This window comes from Symphodus melops (genome assembly GCF_947650265.1).
Source record: "Symphodus melops genome assembly, chromosome: 19".
In the NCBI taxonomy this organism is placed as follows: domain Eukaryota; kingdom Metazoa; phylum Chordata; class Actinopteri; order Labriformes; family Labridae; genus Symphodus; species Symphodus melops.
This window is the reverse complement of record NC_136709.1, coordinates 3,650,544-3,669,736: the sequence shown is the minus strand read 5'-3', so window position 1 is coordinate 3,669,736 and position 19,193 is coordinate 3,650,544. Positions and strand designations below refer to the sequence as shown.

Here is a 19,193-nt window from a genome sequence, read left to right as displayed (position 1 = left end):
GACGTAGTTATGCATGTCGTTTTTTTCGTTTGTCGATATAGTTATGCATGTCCTTTTTTTCATTTTTTCGACATTCGGCTTGAATTTCCCTCGGGATCAATAAAGTATCTATCTATCTATCTATCTATCTATCATAGGTTTGTATGTCGTTTTTTCCGATTTTACACCAGAGGTATGTATGCCGTTTTTTTTCATTTTGTCGACGTAAGTATGCATGTTTTTTTTGTTTCATTTTTCGACATAGGTATGTATGACGGGTTTTTTTGGACATGGGTGTGTATGCTGTGTTTTTTCCTTTTTTACGACATAGGTATGTATGCCGTTTTTTCTACTTTTCAACATAGGCATGTACGCCTTCTTTTTATTTTTTGCTGCTGAAGCCCCCACAGTGTCATGTAGGGGGTGAGAGGGATTGTCCATGATGGATGTCAGCTTCACTAACATCCTCTTCTCAGCCACCTCCTCTACAGAGTCCAGAGGACAGTCCAGGACAGAACCGGCCCTCCTGACCAGTCCGTTCAGTCTTTTCCTGTCTCTGTCACTGCTTCCACCTCCCCAGCAGACCACTGCGTAACAGATTCCTGCACACTCCAAAGGACCTCAGCAGGTGCAGTCGACCTAAGGATGTCGGTGTTGTGTGACCAGTCCAGTTTATTGTTGAGGTGAACACCGAGGTATTTGTACGTCTCCACGATCTCTAAGTCCAAACCCTGGATGTTCACCGGTGTAGTCCTGCAGAAGTCTATTACCATCTCCTTTGTCTTGCTGGCGTTGAACTGAAGGTGGTTGACCTCGCTCCAGTTGACAAAGTCTATGATGACCTGCCTGTAGTCCTCGTCGCTCCCCTTAGACACATACCCTACGATGGCTGTGTCATCAGAGAACTTCTGCAGTGGGCAGCTCCCAGAGTTGGTGTGCATTTTTATTGATAAGGCATTTTTCTTTAAAATGAACTGCAGCCTATGGATACAATTCAGCAATTGGACACAGTTCAAGCTGGTGATACATGATATTGAAAATGTAAAGAAAAGAGCAAAAGCAATTAAAAAAAGACAACTTGAAATGTTATATTTAAGTCTGTTTTTATTCAGCGTTTACTTCCATATAAAAATAGCAACAAAGCAGACACAGAAAGCTTAAAATTAAAGCGACTCAAAGCCATTTTTCACTAACAAGCAATTTCAAATTTGAATTAAAAGCATATACATGTAAGCTGAAGGACATCACACTGCTTATAAATTTGACTGGGCATCATGATATCTGATCGTGACACAGTGGGCAGAAGTTGTATTTGCTGATCTCCTGCTCTAGAGCGCAGTGTTTACATGTACTGCACATCCAGAACTGGTACTCCTCAATCTGCAGACCTGTCACGATGCATGTGGGCAGTTTTCCTTCTGACCTAAAGAGAGAGAAAAAAAAAATTAGTGTGGAATCATGTGATGAAAACATACACCTAAACCTACTGTACCATCTTGACTTCTTGTAAAAACTCTTCCCTCATCGTTGTTATAGCCTACTGTTGATCTTGCCAATATACATCATGTTTTATGTGTCTCTGTTCTCACCAGTAAATCAAAGTTAATCTGACCTCACCATCATGACATACAAGTGTGAATTTGTCCAACATTGTCTATAAAGGAAAGAAGTAAAATCATCCAGAAAAGCCTTCTATCTCCTTTAAATAACATGAAAGATGTGAAACTCATTGGAGCTCTCACCCCTCTGATGACCTTTCCCGCTCGACTTGGCGGGTGTCCTTCGGGTTGTATTTGGTGAAGATCTCCAGAGCCAGATCCTCATAAGACTGCCGCTGTTTAGGGTCCAGACTCTCGAGGGACTCCAGCTTGATGAAAGCTTGCGAGCATGTACCGAAGGCCCGGTTAGTGGCGGTGCAAAGGGCGAGCAGAGAGTAGATCTCCTCGGCTGGGATGATGTCCTCGTACTCGCGCAGGTGAAGGGCTTCAAAAAAAATAAAAAATACATAAAAAATAGAGAAGATGTTCGTTCTTGTTCTTTGTTTTTTTGCTATCTGAATGCTTCCAGTCAGTGTGTAGAATTTGAGTTAAGTGGATGAGTTACAAAAAGAAACATCCCCTCCAGTGTTCTGAATCATGCAGTAAACAAGTTTGTTGTTGCTGTATGTAAGCCCTCTGACTGACTTGTGAAGAGTAGCATTATTAATGGTACTTTATGGTGGAGTGTTCTATGTGATTTATTACCTGTGTGCATGGCCTTCTCCATGTAGCCTTCATAAAGCTGCCTCTGAGCCAGCAGAAAGAAATGGTACGCTTCTGCTCCACGCCAGGCATTGTCGATGAAACGGTTATCTGGAGAGGTTGCATCTTCCTCGAGTAGCCCGGCAAGTGCAGATGTAGCCTATCGTAAAAAAGAAGAAGATATATTTAGGCTAAAGTTTTAGATGCCTGTCGATATATCTAGAATGCATTCTTGACTCTTCCTATCGACAGGAAGTGAAACAGTATGCTGTCATTTATTACCTCAGACTTCTTCCCTTTCGCTTTGCTCTGCTGTGACGTCTTCACCTGCTTGTGGTAATCTTCAACAAGAAGCGCTGCCAGCACATAAAGCTTCTTCACCCGCAGCGGTCGAACTCTTTTCTCTGCCTCTGATTCAGCTATCTGTAACAGCAGACACACATAAAAAAGCCCATTGAAACATGATTATAGCTTTGAAAAAGTCTAAAATCAGACGCTTAGTTGCTAAATGAGACAAAAAAAAAGGCCTGTCGTGAGATCTTGGGTTCTTTTTGAATGATAACACTGTCAAAAAGTACCAATGTATCACAATGGAAGTTACAAATACAAAGTCACTAATTAATTTCAGTTGTTTTATTTTGGAAGACCCTTCCTCATTCAGCGTTATCAGAGAGAACATATGAGCTTACCTTGTACATCAGTTTGGCTGCATCGACAAAGTGGTGAGCTTTTCGATACAGTTCCACCGCCTCTAAAATGTTGTTCTTCTCAAGGAGATGTGAGGCATATTTGGAAAGAAGAGATTTAATCTCCTTCATGTTGTGCGTTCTGGCAAGTTCCACTGCTTTGTTCCACTGTAAGAAAATGACGACATTTATTCAGGAACAAGAACACATCACTTCTATCAGGAAACTCTTTAAACGTTTAGTTTGTCAATTGAATCTAAAATAATCCAACATGTCTGGGTGCTGGGCAACTTTCATTTAAAATCTGCATTCAGTGGTAACTCTGGTATTTTTAAACTACACATGTGAGCTTCTGATGAAGTATTTCCACTGAAATGTATCTCTGTCGGGGATCATTTCCAAAAACGTCCTGAGTTTTACCAGCTAATGGCATCTACTGGAGCGACTCCAAAGTTGGATTGATTAGACAGTTAGAACCAAAATAAAAAACACAGATTGGATTTAAATGTATTGTATTTCCCTTTCACTGAAATCACTTTTTGGATTCCATTACTCAGACCTTCCTTGATCTCACGATGATGTGACAACACAGTAATTTTCAGACATTCGAGGGATGAGCCACAAGGGGGCGAAGAGGAAACAGTTCAGTGACAGCCTGTTCATTTCAATGTCTAAAGGCCAGCATTAACGCAGCAGGAGAAAGTGCAGAGCAGAGAGGAAGTTCTGCCAGCTCACAGCTTCTCCTTTTGGAGTAACGTACATCCCTGTGCAATTTAAGAGAACATCCTTTGAACTACACCGAGTTGTTGTTCACATTTTTCGCTGAGCTGCAGATTTGTAACTTGTAACTTGTAAAAAGTAAGGTTTTGGCTGTAAGAGTGTGAACCCGAGTCGCATTAAAGTGAACTATTTTTTTAGCCCATGGTTAACTTTACATTGGAAGAGTAAAGTGTGAGGAATTCACACCCTCAGGCTAAATATCACTCAGGAAGAGGATGAGAGTGGGAGGACAGCGGGTGCCACAGTGACTGCTGTGCTCAAAAGCTGTGAGAAAGTGAGTTTAATCAAAAGATCACACAGTGTCACTGTGAAGTCACTGTGAAGGTCTGGCGCCGCAGGGCTTCTAGTCTGCCTCCCACCTGGTTCAGATGGACACAGGTGTCGACTGCAGCTTTGGGTTGGTTACACTTCAGGTAGGCGGTCACAGCCTGATCGCACATGCCCACAGTGGCAAACATCTGTCCAATCTCCTGCAACACAAAGATGACGGATAGTAACGTGGAGCTTCAAAACATGAAGATACTTTTGGTCGAAGCTGAACACTCGGCTCACCGGTAAAAGTTTATGATTCTCTGGCAGCGCAGTGGCCAGTTTCTCGAGGCCAGGGTAGTCCTCTAACATGAAGAAACACTCTGCCAGCCTCTCCTCGTTGTGACCCTGATTGTAGTACTGCTCTGCATTCACCCTTCAGACAGAAAATATTGAAGGTTCAAACATTGTATGGAAAATTATTGTGCTGTAAACCTAAAAGGATAGTTTGACATTTATCTTTTCATGCAGTTTAGAAACTTGAAGCATTATTGTCTGAATTCAGAGAAACACTTATTTGTTATGCATTTGACTTTTTTTATTATATTTTATATATTGGTAATTGCTTCTCATATTTTATCTTATTTAAGTACTTAGTTATTTTAGCCTTGTTTTTTTTTCTTACACACCAATACACCAAGACAAATTCATTGTATATGTATATGTACTTAGCAATACAAACGTGATTCTGATAACTCCATTGTAAATTAAAATGTGTTTAAGTGTATTATTAGTTTACTAAAGCTTTGATCATAATTTTCTTCCCCATATAAGTAACAGACTTGTAGTACTCATGTGGAAAGAGAAAGAGAAAGAACCATTTCTGTCGGTCAGCAAAGTAGTCTCCAATTGCATTGTAGGCCTGGTCCTGCAGAGAATCATCACAGCCGCCAGAGCCAGATTTGAGCAGCTGGAGAACCCGAAACCAGTCTCCCAGCTTGATCCTGAGGCTGATGGCAAGGTCCCTAGAAGAAGAACAAAACATGCACGTGGTATAAGAAAAACATACCGACATGAAAAACTAAACAAAAAGCAAACGGGGACTAAAAGAATCGGTAAAAACGATAATGCCTACCTGCGATCCATATCCAGGTACATCCGCTCTGCTTCCTCAAAGCTGCCGAAGTAAGCCGCCACCTCCGCTTGTTTCATAGGCTCATTCTGCAGGTTTCCTAAGCGCTTGACAAACTCGATGCCCTGGTAGTCTTTGCAGCGGACGAACGCTTGCTCAGCTGTCTTTAGGTCCAGTTTCTGGAGGGCTGCCTCAGCCAGCAGACGCCTGACAGGGTCACAATGAGCAAAAGGTTATGTTAGCTAATCCAACCAAGTGTGCATGCATACACACCACCACAATAAAAAGAAAAAACATAAAGAATTAATCATGCAAATCCATATGAAAGTGGTGCTCACTATATAAACATCTGTAACCAATCCCTCTGTGTCAACTCAGTGATTTTGTGGCTACATTAGAATGAATTGAGTGCAAAATTATTCTCAAGTCTGATTGATGCTGACTCATGGGACAGGAAGGCAACGTATTGATGTTGCCAGATCTTGAGGGACGCTGCAAGAAATGACACACCAGCCAGAGAACACACATAAGCTGGTGTGATCACACCGCTGCTTCGAAAAACTGTAAATCTCTCACATGCTGCTCTCATCCTCCCCCTTTCAGCAGATGATGTAGTGACGGCTGCTACAGGTTGGTGCAAAGCAGTTTTTTTTTCTGATATATCCAACAAAGACAACAAAGGGAATGTAGTTTAAAAAGTGATTATGCTACTTAGTGGGAGTCTTCTTTCTGCGTCTTGTCCCATCTCCCCCATCCCATTTTCAAGCCCAGCACAGTTTAGCAGATGGCTGTTCCGTCATGAGCCCGGGTCTGCTGAAGATTTCTGCCTGTTAAAAGGAAGTTTTTTCTTGCCACGCTGTGACGGATTAAGCTGGGCTCTTGTAATATAGCCATAAGTAAGGTCCTTTACCTGCTTTTTGTAAACATAACGATGAGCATGGTCTTGTTACCTGCTCTTTTGTTAATGTTAACAGACAAACAGTAAGGTCCTTTACCTGCTTTTGTAAAGTGTCTCGAGATAACGCCTGTTATGAATTGACGCTATATAATTAAATAAAGATACTATTAAATAATGGTAACGTTTGCCCAAGATGAGAATAGTTTGCATGAGATGACAGATGGACTCCAAGGACAGAGAAAAACATTTGTTCATGAACAAAGAACCTATGGAAAAAAATTACATAACAACAGACAGATATTGTCCACCCCCCCCCCCCCCCCCCCCCCCCCCAAAAGAAAAAAAAAAAAAGTACTGCTGCTACCAAATGACCCCACATCTCTGGACAATTCAGAAGTCCATTTCCCTTGGTGTTTTGTCTTCTTGTGCAGGAGATGTCTAATAAAACCAGCTCATGAATCATTCAGGTCACATCCACTTTCCCCCTTTCAAACTTCTACATTTGACATTTGCTCTATTCTTCACATGCAGTGTGTAGAAGAGCTGCTGTTTCCAGTATATGAGGTTTCTATTTCTAACGCTCACTTTACTTATGATTACAACATCAGTTTGATATTTACCAGAGTCTTGGGTGTGGGTTGTCTTCAATGAACTGTGAGGCATCTTCAATCCCCACTTTCTCAATCAAAGCACGACTGTCTCTTAGGGAGCGGATTTCAAAGTTGATGAGGTTGTCTTTATTCGGCCTCTCTGGATCCTGCCCAGCAAGAGAATAATTACATTATAATTAACTCAGCACTTATAAACTGCAGCTTTCAGCTCTTTTAAAGTTAAACAAAGTTCAGCTTGTGAGAAAAGTCTCTCCTGATGCATGTGAACACTAAAGTGAAGTGAAATCTGCATTAAGGGGAGCTCTCAGAAAAAGGGTTCATTACTACATTGCTGCTACTGCGTGAGAAAATAATCACTTTTTTACCTTCATGATTTCATCAAGCAGGACAGATTTGATTTCCAGGTCTTCGAAGTCGCAGATGTATCCGGATGTTTGGATTGGTTCCTGGTTTTAAGAGATATTATACATTATAGAAATCAGGACAGTGTAGTTGACCACCAAACAAAAAGCACCTGAGCTCTTACCTCTGGGTCCAGATTCCTGAAAACATACATTCTTGTCTTCTCCATCATGGCAAACAGATCAGGATTGTCATTGGCCCACTTCATGTCCCACACATCCTTGCGTTCAAACTTGGATGGATCTCCTGTAGACGCCTGACTTCCTGCGCCGTCATCTGTGGAGGCACGAACCTCCAGGTCCAACAGAGTCAGGACGCCTGAGATGTCGATAATGGCCAGACGACTACACAACATAATCGTTTTATTAATGTATCAGTGCCGTAAATACAAACTTTACTCAATGATTGAGATGGTCAACAACAGATCTCCTCTGAAGAACACAGTTCATCTGCGTAACACCAAAAAAACCAAAAAAAATCTTGCCTGGAGTTGCAGTTCAAGGACAGATGGTAGGCTCTGTTGTTCAACGTGTATTTGTTGATGAGAACCACATTTGGGAGGCTGTATCTGTGGACCGTGCCGGACTCACGGCCCTGTAAACACACAACCAAACACTCAAAGACTTTGACTTTCATATTAAAATATTATTATTATATTATGGGTTATTATAATATTATTGAAATATAGAATGCAACTAGGGATGTACTTACCACAATCAGGGTCTTATCTGTTGCTGTGATACAACAAATGGGATCTCTAGTTGCCTGAAAAGGAACAGAAACATACATGAAACCCTCTACAGATTATCAGTCATGATTAGTTTACTGTATTTTCATTGACTGTATTTCTTTGTGAGCTGACAAATGTGTACATGTATTTGTTAATGGGTTCCTTTTAAGTTTATTCCTGTGTTTTATATCTCCACAAATCTGTACAACTAACTCTATATGCATGAAGTAATGTTCATTCTGCTCCAAGTAGCTTTTTTAAAACGGGGGTGGCCTACCTGGGACACTGACTATCAGCACTAACGATGTGTTCTTATAAGTTACACAATTTGGAAACGTAAAAATCTTTGATTGATTTTTTTAAGGACTCATAAACAAAGATGCATGAGCAAAGTCACAACTTAATGTACTTCGAAAGTTGCATGCAAACTCTTGTTTGAACCTGTCTGACTGGAAAAAATACATTTATTGATAATGAGGTCGATTGAAGTTTTTACTTGGAAATTTGTTATGGAAATAATAGTATTTTTTTTAATTTAAAAAGTATTTATTTACAAGTGAAAGTATTCCTAAAACATTCAGTTTAGATGATTTGTATTTAGGTCCACACCTCTAAAAAGCCAATCATAGATGTGAATTTTGGGGTGGCCAATCAAATTCCAGGAGGGCCTATGCCACCACTGGCCATACCCCTGCAGGTTTACACAAACAAAAACCTTGAGTGGGCATTTTGATCAGGTTTATAAACCTAATGGAGAAAAGCAACATTACAAAGAAGAAGGTCTAGAAGCATTCAACTTGCTTTTCTAAAAACATCAGAGAAAATAAGTGTGAAATCCAAATATGAAGGTTTTACTGTAAAATGATTCAGAAGGCTGAGAGCTATGTTTGTGTTCAGTTTCTTATCCTTGTAAAGTTGTGTCACTTCAGAGAAAGAAAATGTGTCTTACTGTGAAGGCTTTTGTAAAATCTGGACCACTGTCACTCGCTCCAGAAGGATTGATGTCAATGTGATAAACCCTGCGAAGGAAGTGAGAATAAATGAGAGACAGCCACACAGACAAACAGTTGTCCTTTACCCTGAGGTGAACTGTGGTCCAGGTGCTATGATAGTCCTGGCAGGACATTTGACCTTGCCCAGCCTGTCTAGAGCCTCAGTGACATTTGGACAAGATGAACAAATCCTTTTCATAGCACTGAGAGTACCAACACCTTCCACTGGAACAGCGAGCCAGTACACGGAAGGTTTCCACCACTGACTCTGACTCCTTGTGGTTATCTTGCCTCCTTGTAAATTTCCATGGTCAGCTCTGATTTGGGTGTTTAATTTTTCCCCTGTCCATGACCTGGCTTTGTTGGTTTGAGTTCTTGTGACTGTTACTGTAAATGTTTGTTACTTTTGAATTACAAAGACAAGCTCACCTCTCTCTTCCCTCCTTCTTAGTTTTGGTCACTTGGTTGATCTCCAGGGCAGTTAACTTTTTTGCCACTCTGTACTGCCACAGGTAGAAAGCCTCTTTAGATGCAGCAATCACATGGGTTTTGGTCATGGTGACGAACAGTGGGTCTGACAAAGAAAAGAAGCAACAGCATTATTATGTCGTACGTGACCAGTTTAACCAACTGCATACATGTCTGGTGTTGTTGTCCTCGTTTGGATGTCCTAAGGAGTCAGCTGTTCCTTCATATTCATATTAAGTAACTTGTGTTTTTGACTAGTCCAATTACCATCTCAATTGATATCACAATGTGAGCAAAGTCTGCATGAACTATTTAAATAAATAATCGATAGCAGTAGCTAATAGCTTACTCTCTTTATTCCTCTTCTATCCCCTCAAAATCAAGGTGCTGTACGTGGTACTTAAAAACAGCAACCCACAAACCAAACAGCACTTTTAGACTCAACTACTCTTTCACTGCCATGAATAATCACAGACTCCGTAGTTAGTCTGCAAAAAAAAGACTCCGTCTAACTCTCTGTCTCTCTTGTATGATTTACCTCCCGTCTGACCAGTGGCTGTCACAGTGTAACACCTCTGTGTGCACACTGTGAGAAAGTTTGCAGACAGCTTAGCTTGTTTAGTATATACTCAAATGTCAAACTTACTTTTTAAGAATGTGTTGAAAAAAATGTAAATCAATTCAAATCACAAGAATATTTCTTCTTCTTCTCTTTACATTATATAAGCTCACCAATGTCAATGTACTTTGAGTCCAGTGGAGTGCCAATAGAGTTGCACAGTATCAAGACATACTGTTGAACACAAAAAAAGTGCACAATTATTCCAAAGGTCAGTTTACAGTTCTTTTACAAAAACAAATACTCATCGTTTTGATGTTTTACTTTGTATATTACCCTTGCAGGACTTGCAGACTCAAGCTCAGCATCCTCCTGCGAGGTAATGTATGAGAAGAGAAGGGAAGTGATCAGAGAACTGACGGAGATCTTTCTCTATGAAGCTGACTATGTATCTTCCATCTTGTATATATTCTATCAAGCCATTATTATACACAGTATGTATTTTACCGTTGTAGGTCGGAGTCAGAATATATCTCGTACCTGAGGTTGGGTGTCATCTGCTTTGCTCGCTAGGATGCAGAAATCCCCCGAGGTTGTGATGGACATCAAGCTCTTGACATATTTGACAAACTTCTCATTGTTTTTGGTGTCCCAGAAAACCACACAGTACTCCTGTCGCTCTGGTTTTGTGTAGGCGTACACCACGGTGCTGCAGCAATACCCCCACTGTTGAAGGAGAGATTAAAGAGCGACTGAGATACACATCTTCAGCATGAACTCGAAAACAAACAAGTATGGCCTTTTCAAACAAGCCAATCACCAAAATGTAATAACTTGTGAGCCATAGTAAAGGAATTACGTTCTTGTCAATACATATACAGTATTATTTATTATTATATTTGTTGATTTATAGGCACTGGGAATGTGTCATCTATTTTAGTGTCTTGTATACGTTTGAAACTGACATTTGGAAGCTATCAATGTTAAATCTTGAGTTTAAAGGGATAATTATGACTATCAGAGCATAGTGATATCAGACCACGCCCCTGTCACAATGTCTCTATCTCTACCTGACCTACCTCGAACAAGGAGACACTGGCGTTTTAACTCGACCCTACTGTCTGATGCTGATTTTGTTAAATTTATGGAGAATCAGATAACCTTTTTCTTCAATATGAACACAACGCCTGAAACTTCCAGTCTGGTTGTTTGGGATGCACTCAAAGCGTACCTCAGAGGACAAATTATCTCATACACAGTGAATATGAAAAGGAAGGCTAACAGGGAGCGACAAGATCTCGCCAATCAGATAAAGGAAACTGATTTGCAATATTCTCAAAACAGTAGCTCCAATCTGTTTAAAAAGCGTGTGGAGCTCCAAACCAAATTTGATCTCCTCTCGACCCATCATATTGAATGGCAACTTCTAAAGAGTAAAACTCAATTTTACATCCATAGCGACAAAACTGGCAAAATGCTTTCCAATCAGCTAAAAGGGTTTAAAGCTAAACAGCTCATCACAAAAATTAAAATGGACGATGGCAATATTACATTTGATCATTCTAAGATTAATGACACATTCAGAAACTTCTACTCTCGCCTTTATACTTCTGAACTCCCCGAGGAAGTTTTTCAGATGGAACATTTTCTACACCGTTTAAACATTCCGGTGGTTCCCCCTGACAACAAAAGTAAACTGGACGAGCCTATATCCAAAGAGGAAGTAGCTGCAGCAATTTCTTCACTGCAATCGGGTAAATCCCCTGGTCCAGACGGGTTTCCTGTAGAATTTTTTAAAACATTCTCTGCGTTGCTTTCCCCTAGATTATGCTCACTGCTCTCGGATTCGTTTAAGCAAGGTAACCTTCCAGCATCATTCAACGAAGCCTGTATCACTGTTATCTTAAAGAAAGGTAAAGATCCTGATGAGTGTTCCTCCTACAGACCAATTTCCCTGTTGAATGTGGATGTCAAAATTTTGGCCAAAGTTCTGGCACGCAGATTGGAGTCCACTCTCCCATTAATTGTATCAGAGGATCAAACTGGCTTTGTTCGGCACCGTCACTCCTTCTTTAACACGCGTCGTCTATTCAATATTCTGTACTCGCCTTCAGGCTCACTCTCCGAGTGTGTTCTTTCTCTAGACGCAGAGAAGGCTTTCGACCGGGTCGAATGGAGGTATCTGTTTAAAGCCTTAGAGAAATTTGGTTTTGGCCCAACCTTTATTACGTGGATAAAGCTATTATACCGCTGCCCTTCGGCTTCGATCCGCACCAACTCTCAACTATCAGAACCTTTCATTCTTGAACGGGGCACACGTCAAGGGTGCCCTCTGAGCCCACTACTCTTTGACCTGGCCATAGAGCCGTTAGCAGTCGCACTCCGTAGTTGCAAGGCATTCTCTGGGATTGGGAGATCGGGGGTCGAACACAAAGTGTCTCTTTACGCAGATGACCTTTTGCTCTTTATAGAAAATCTTGACACCTCTTTGCCACCTATAATGTCACTACTCAAGCAGTTTGGTCAAATCTCTGGATATAAGTTGAACCTGCACAAAAGTGAACTTTTCCCTATAAATGAAGCTGCATTAGCACTAGACTATACAAACTTCCCATTCAGAATAGTGGAAAATCAATTTACCTACCTTGGCATTACAGTCACGAAGAAACACAAGTCTCTCTTTAGGGAAAACTTCCTCAGCCTGTTGGATCATGTGAAACAACACCTTACAAGGTGGTCGCCTCTCTCCACAACCCTAGTGGGCCGAATTAACTCTATCAAAATGACTATTCTCCCAAAGTTCCTTTATTTCTTTCAAACCATACCAACGTTTATCCCTAAATCCTTTTTTGACTCATTGGACTCACTTATAACATCCTATATATGGAAGGGCAAGAGACCTCGACTAGGTAAAGTTCATCTCCAAAAATCAAAATACGACGGAGGCCTGGGTCTGCCTAATTTTCGCTTTTATTATTGGGCAGCGAATATACGCTGTCTTACTGCCTGGTCTTACTTTCATTACCAACCTCGTTGCCCACTGGGGGTGGCTACGGAGCTGAAATCGGGCAAAAACATTTCCATCCTAGCTCTGCTTGGATCTTCTCTTCCTCTCTCTTCGAGTAAACCATTGGACAACCCAGTGGTCTGGCACTCCATAAGAGTGTGGGTCCAGTTCAGGAGATACTTTGGTTTTAATGACTTCTCTCTCTCGAGCCCCGTCTGGTCCAACCATCTTTTTCAACCTTCTCTACTTGATCCTGCGTTTCACGAGTGGCACAGACGGGGCATTAAACGTTTTAAGGACCTCTTCATAGAAAACAGTTTTGCTTCATTTGAGCAACTCTCTAAGAAATTTAGCCTACCGAGCACTCACTTCTTTAGATACCTGCAACTTCGTCACTTCCTCCGTAGTCAATTACCAAACTTCCCTGAGACACCTGACACGCATGTTGTTGATGCTCTCCTCAACCTGCATCCCTCACGAAAAGGGCTAATATCGATAATATATGACAGACTGGCAGCTATTAAACAGGCCCCCCTTGACAAAATCAAATCTTCCTGGGAACGGGATCTAAACCTGTCTATTTCGGATGACACTTGGAGTTCAATTTTTAAACTGGTCAATTCAACCTCCCTCTGTGCTCGTCATAGCCTGCTACAGTTCAAAGTAGTGCATAGGGCCCACATATCAAAGGCTAAATTATCCTGCTTCTATCCAGATGTTGATCCCTGTTGTGATAAGTGTAGGACTGCTGAGGCTTCTCTTATCCACATGTTCTGGTCGTGTCCCAGTCTGGAAAAATACTGGAGAGAAGTCTTTCAAACATTGTCTTCAGTCCTTCGTCTGAATTTGGAACCTAATCCTCTGCTGGCTATTTTTGGCACCACAGGAGACGACAACCATCTCACTCCCAGTAAGCGCCGCACAATCTCATTTGCGTCACTTTTGGCCAGGCGGGCCATTTTACTGAAGTGGAGGGATGCTGCTCCGCCCACCCACGCCCAGTGGCTTAGAGACCTTATGGCCTGTCTAAAGCTTGAAAAGATTCGCTATTCAGTCTGCAACTCAACTATTAAGTTTGAAAAGCTGTGGGGGCCTTTTCTGGAATACTTTAGGAACCATCAGTAAACCTAATTGTCCCAGATCTTGGTTATCTTACAATAAAAGCAGACTTGTTTACCTTTTTAGCTTTCCAATAACCTGGCTTCCAGCTCTGTAACTTTCTAACTTTCCGACTCGCTCCAGGCAAGAGACAGTGTGCGGTTTCTTTTTATTTTATTTTTGTTTTCGTTCTGTTTTTTCTTTTTTTTTTTTTTTTTTTTTTTTTTTTTTGGGGGGGGGGGGGTTTGTCTTGTTTTGTCTTTCATTGCTCTTTTTCAAAACTGTTTACGCCTTGATTCTACCGATTGAGGATTTGTGTGGGTACAGGAAGTGACCAGTAACTGTAGATGTGTGATGCGAATTATGTGGATCCTCTGTACGTTGGTACCTATATGTATAGTACAAATGATAAAGTGTACCTGTTTATTTCCGCTGATTTACAGTTTGCACACACCCGATGTCTACCTCTGAATACCTGTACTCCCTTGCTGGAAATGTGTAAAAAAACTCAATAAAAATATTCTTGAGAAAAAAAAAAGGGATAATTAGAGGAGTGATAAATGAACTGGAGCTTGTATAGCGCTTTTCTTTTACTTCTGGCAACTCAAAGCTCTTTTACACCACAGGTCACACCTACATATTCATATCACATCCATTCACTGATAGTAGATTTTTACACATTTGTATGCCACTGACGAGGCAGTGGGAGTAACTCAGGGTGAAGTGTCAAGCCCAAGGACACCAAGTACACATCCACATGTGGCTGCAGGAGATGGGGGTCATTTGTTTTCACACAGGATGCAGCTCAATCTTCAGGAATTTTGTGCATGTGTTAAAAATACCATCTTTTAACCTTTGTATTTATGAGTTGTTAAAAACAAAGCAATAAGTGTGGATATTTACCTTGTAGTCTGGTCTTATGTTGGCAAAATAGATGAACGAGTCTACAGCCAGACCAATACGTAGCCCTCCTCCCTCCCAGGCAACTCCCGTCATCTGCTTCCCCAGAACTTTGAGGGTTCTCAGGTGCTGATTGAAAACAAGAATAGAGGCTTATACAAAAAACGTGTGTTGGCTTTCAGGCCTCAATGCAATGCTTATTAAATTGTGCAAAAGGATGACACAGCAAGACAATATCCACCCTCACCTCTCCAAATGGAGTATAGAACTGCACAGCATTATATTCTTTATCCATATTTGAGGCTCTGAGGGATCCCGCCACTGCCAGAACACTGCCACAGTGATTCCACTGGATGCTGACCACATTCATCTGAGTGTCAAAACACATTGGGTCTGAAGGAAAGCACAGCCATTGGTAAATATCTCATTGAAGTGTTAGCTGGAGAAAATACTGCAGACTTTGAATTCCCCCCCAACCCCCCTTACTTTCATCATTCTCATAGCGCATGATCTGACATCTTCCATTGTCAAAACAAATAGCCAGACACGGGCAGTCTGGTTCGACATAACCTCCACTTCCTGCGTACCAGTGGATACCTGCGATACTGACAGCTCCAGTCGCATTGGTGAGACAGCTGATGGACATTTTCATCTAAAGGATGACACATGATGATAATACAAAGACAACAAATGGTCACATGTCATCACTTAAATGAGAAAATAGAATACATGAAAAGTTGGATGATCAGCCTTTTTAACTTAGCCTTTCTCTCCATACTTCAATCCAAACATTTTTTTATACAATAGAGTCTTATGTATTTCACTTAATGTCGATATGAAGAGGCAGGATTTGAAATCATAAGAGATTACTTTTCTGAATCCAGTTTCATTTCTGGATTATTAACGGGACAGTTGTCCATGTAAATCTTCACTGGTGTCCTTAAATGCCTGTACAGTAACTTCACATTTGAAATCCTTGACTTTGCATGTAATCTGCATTATCTATTTATAAATCTTTTATGCAATGAGTCAAGAAGCTGTATATTCCGTAATTTTTATTTTTAAAGGCTGATGAGCCTTTGCACTCACTATAAAGTTTCCTTGATTGTCATAGATTTGGACTTCCCCATTGGCCATGCCGAAGAGAAGGATCTTGCTGTCTGGCGACCATGCCACATGAGCGAGCTGATTTCCCTTTAGCTCCTTTCCCCAAATCCGGTTTCCTAAAAAAACAAATGCATTAATCTTTCTGCACACGTCAGTACTCATTCCCTGTGTGAACAAAGCAATCCTTGATAATGGGCATTAGTGATTTTATTCTAAATCTGGTCTGAAAAAGATATTGTGATTAATTGCCATTTATCAGACTTTTACTAATCACAGTGTAAATCTGTTTATACCGTCAACAGATCCTACAATGACTGCTCCATCTTCATACACGATGCAGATCTTCTGACCATCAGCGTTCCAACTCATGCTTCTCACAACAGACTTGTTCCGGTTGTTGATCATCTCCTCGTACCAGGCACCTTCAGGACGGGGAGAAACAAAAAAATTACAACCTTAAAAGTTAAGTTTACCACAGGGCAACTTGTGCTGTAACAACAGGAGCAGAAATCACCTTTGTAGAGCATCCATACAATGATGAGTCCGTTCTGGTCGCTGGTTGTCAGCTTTTCATACTGTTCATTCCAGGTGACCACCTGCACTGCTCCTGCAAGTGTCAGATCATTTTTCAATGGTTTTATCAATGTTAAAAACTTAAGTTAGATTAAAGATAGCCGTGAAAACTGCTGCAAGCGACCTACCACTGTGTCCCTCTAGAGTCTGGTTCATCGACAGATTACTGGGTGCAGCAAGGCCTTTGAGTTTGGCATCATCTGACGACAAAGCAGTAAAAAGTACAAGAGATCATTTGTAAAACTTTCACAATGTTTCAGATAAGACCTGTTGTTTTGGGATAACTGTTGAAATAAAATACAAATGTCTAAACTGCCAGGAGTCATTTATTGCATTGGAGCAGTAGTGAAAACAACATCACAACTCACAGCACACTAAGCCAACAGAAGGTCATTTATGTTAGGGAAGAGTCTTTGCACAATCTAAGGATTAAAAACTAACTAAATACCACGCATAGAAAATTAAAACAAGGTTAATTTCCATTTTGTTTAACTTCAGAAAGAAAAATATTAGTAATAACTGTGTTGATCTGAGCAGCACTCACTGGCCCTTTCATTGTAGTTGGCCTCACTAGTTCTGGGATACAATGTTGCTTCTTTGTTATGAAATAATTTTAGCTTTAACATAAAGCAACACAGATTGTTTTGCATCCCTTTCCCCACACGAGCTGGGGTGTGTTAAGATTAAATTGTCTTTTTTGCATTTGCATACATTACAACAATCAGTTTACTTATGTTTACCATAGAAATCCCATGCAATAGGGATAGCTACAAATAGTCTGAATGTAAAGAAAGTGTTTAAGACAGTGTAGTCTTTTAAACCTGTCCTCTGTACTCACCTGTCTGAGTTTCAAGTTTGAGCACTTTCAGGAGGCCATCGTCTCCTCCACAGGCAATGAAGCCTTGATCTTTGTTCCAGGAAACACATTTCAGATGGACATTGTTGGGGATAGCAATCTACAACACAGTGAAAACTGACGGTTTACCAACGCTGCGTGTCTGAATAGGTGTATTAATTGGTGGTTTAATAGGTGGAGGAGAACCTGAGGGTGACATGCACTTACCTTCTTGCTGAGGTAGATATACATCCTGCTATCGTTACAGACTTTTAACGATCCAAAGTTAACTTGTTATGGCGTTCACATCAGGAGACATGAACCTTACGTGATACGTAGAGTAAGCTAACTTTTTAGCTAGCGTTTATGCCTCGTCTTGGTGACTGTAACGTTTAGCCTGCACCGTTAGCTTAGCTAGTTACCTACGAAACACGACACGGTAACCCGACAGTTACAGCTTCACCTTATATAATAAATGCAGACTAAAACATATTTTACATTGTTAGAAAAAAAGAAAACATGTTAAACGGGACGTTTATGGTAGACTGAAGCTCGCAAAAGCAGAAGCTTCCCTCCGTCTCCCCTGGTAACCGTATAACGGAAGTGTGTAGTTCGGAGACTTCTGGGAGTTGTAGTTTTTGTAGTCACTATGTTGCTCGACGACAACAACAGAGATAGATAGATAGATAGATAGATAGATAGACAGACAGACAGACAGACAGACAGACAGACAGACAGACAGACAGACAGACAGACAGACAGACAGACAGATAGATCTGTTGACACTGTGAATTATAATGTGAGGTGAGTTTTTGAGATGAAGCAAACACTGTTTTATAAGCTGCTTAGGGTTGTCGATCAAAAAACTTAAAAAAAAAAAAACAGAAGTAAGACAAAAAACACTTTGATAAAATGACGTGTTTAATTATGATGGCATGACATCCAACATATACAAAGTGATAACGATTTATTTCTGAGATGTTTTAAAGGTGGCGTACAAGCCACATTGAAAATCAAATTCACAATACAAGCTATCATACAGTATGCAAGGTTTGCATCGGAAGAATTGTTTCACAATACTGTATGTCTATAGGTGCTATACGACATGCGATTATTACAAAGAAAATACCAAGGCCAGTTTCACAATCTCAAAAGCACCAATTCATGTCTGTTCAACTGTGGTTCCATGGTTATAAGTTCAACATACATGTGCATGTACAAAAGAAAATACTCTAAACAACCCTTTCGATGACTCAAAAAAAACCGGAGATATTAACTCACAATCTAGAAATGTTTCTGAAAAAGTCCTAAATGGCCACAAACGAGCAATTGTTTTTTTCTCATCTACTAAAACAATTGTACCAGTCTGTTACAGATAATTATTGCGGTTTGATTAAGTTGTTGAAATAATTCAGATATCAAAGAAAAAGGATTGCAGTAATACACTGTGATGTAACAGCCATGGGGCCAAGTGGATCAGGCTCTTTTTTTTTGGTCTTTTCTCTGTGTAATAAAGCTGCAACAAACAATGCTCCTGTTGTTGAAAGAGATTAGTAATTGTGCCACGGTCACGGACGAGGGCTTTTTGTTCGACAAAGCACCATCACCAACCAAGAAATGTTGTCAGAGCACTCAAAACACAACAAGGATGAGGTTCAACATGTTCCCACTGTAAACATTCATGAATATGAAAGGTATATTTAACAATTGTTTGACATACTCCTCTATTTTTATTCTATAAATCCCATATGGTTTATCCTGTAACTTAATTGATTTACACTTACGGATGTTATGTAGCCTTTTTTAAAAATATGCGGAAGAATTCTAACATTTTCACCAGTTACACCATAGTTTACTGTAAGAAGTCCAATAACTGGTGAATGCACATTAATAATACACAACCACAATGTTTACAGTACATTGAATCAGATAGCAATGGCCTGCTAT

General features: G+C 40.5%; 1 protein-coding gene across 2 annotated transcripts; it reads right to left on the bottom strand.

Moving 5' to 3' along the window:
• Positions 1-1,065: 1,065 nt before the first annotated feature.
• wdr35 (WD repeat domain 35) lies at positions 1,066-17,866 on the bottom strand. 2 transcript variants are annotated; one of them, XM_079370209.1, is made up of 28 exons: positions 17,475-17,866; positions 17,250-17,367; positions 16,540-16,611; positions 16,353-16,445; positions 16,132-16,260; positions 15,821-15,954; positions 15,218-15,383; positions 14,979-15,124; positions 14,735-14,860; positions 10,267-10,452; positions 10,051-10,098; positions 9,900-9,960; positions 9,129-9,273; positions 8,657-8,726; positions 7,689-7,742; positions 7,462-7,571; positions 7,102-7,321; positions 6,941-7,021; positions 6,585-6,721; positions 5,070-5,273; positions 4,813-4,959; positions 4,238-4,370; positions 4,045-4,155; positions 2,909-3,073; positions 2,502-2,642; positions 2,223-2,379; positions 1,722-1,962; positions 1,066-1,402 (listed from the first exon to the last, which is right to left on the bottom strand). In XM_079370209.1, the coding sequence occupies exons 1-28, from the start codon at positions 17,496-17,498 to the stop codon at positions 1,252-1,254; spliced, it is 3,570 nt and encodes a 1,189-aa protein (XP_079226335.1). In that variant the 5' UTR covers positions 17,499-17,866; the 3' UTR covers positions 1,066-1,251. The 2 variants fall into 2 exon arrangements, with proteins under 2 accessions (XP_079226335.1, XP_079226336.1); XM_079370210.1 differs by having other exon boundaries at positions 10,063-10,098.
• Positions 17,867-19,193: the final 1,327 nt, after the last annotated feature.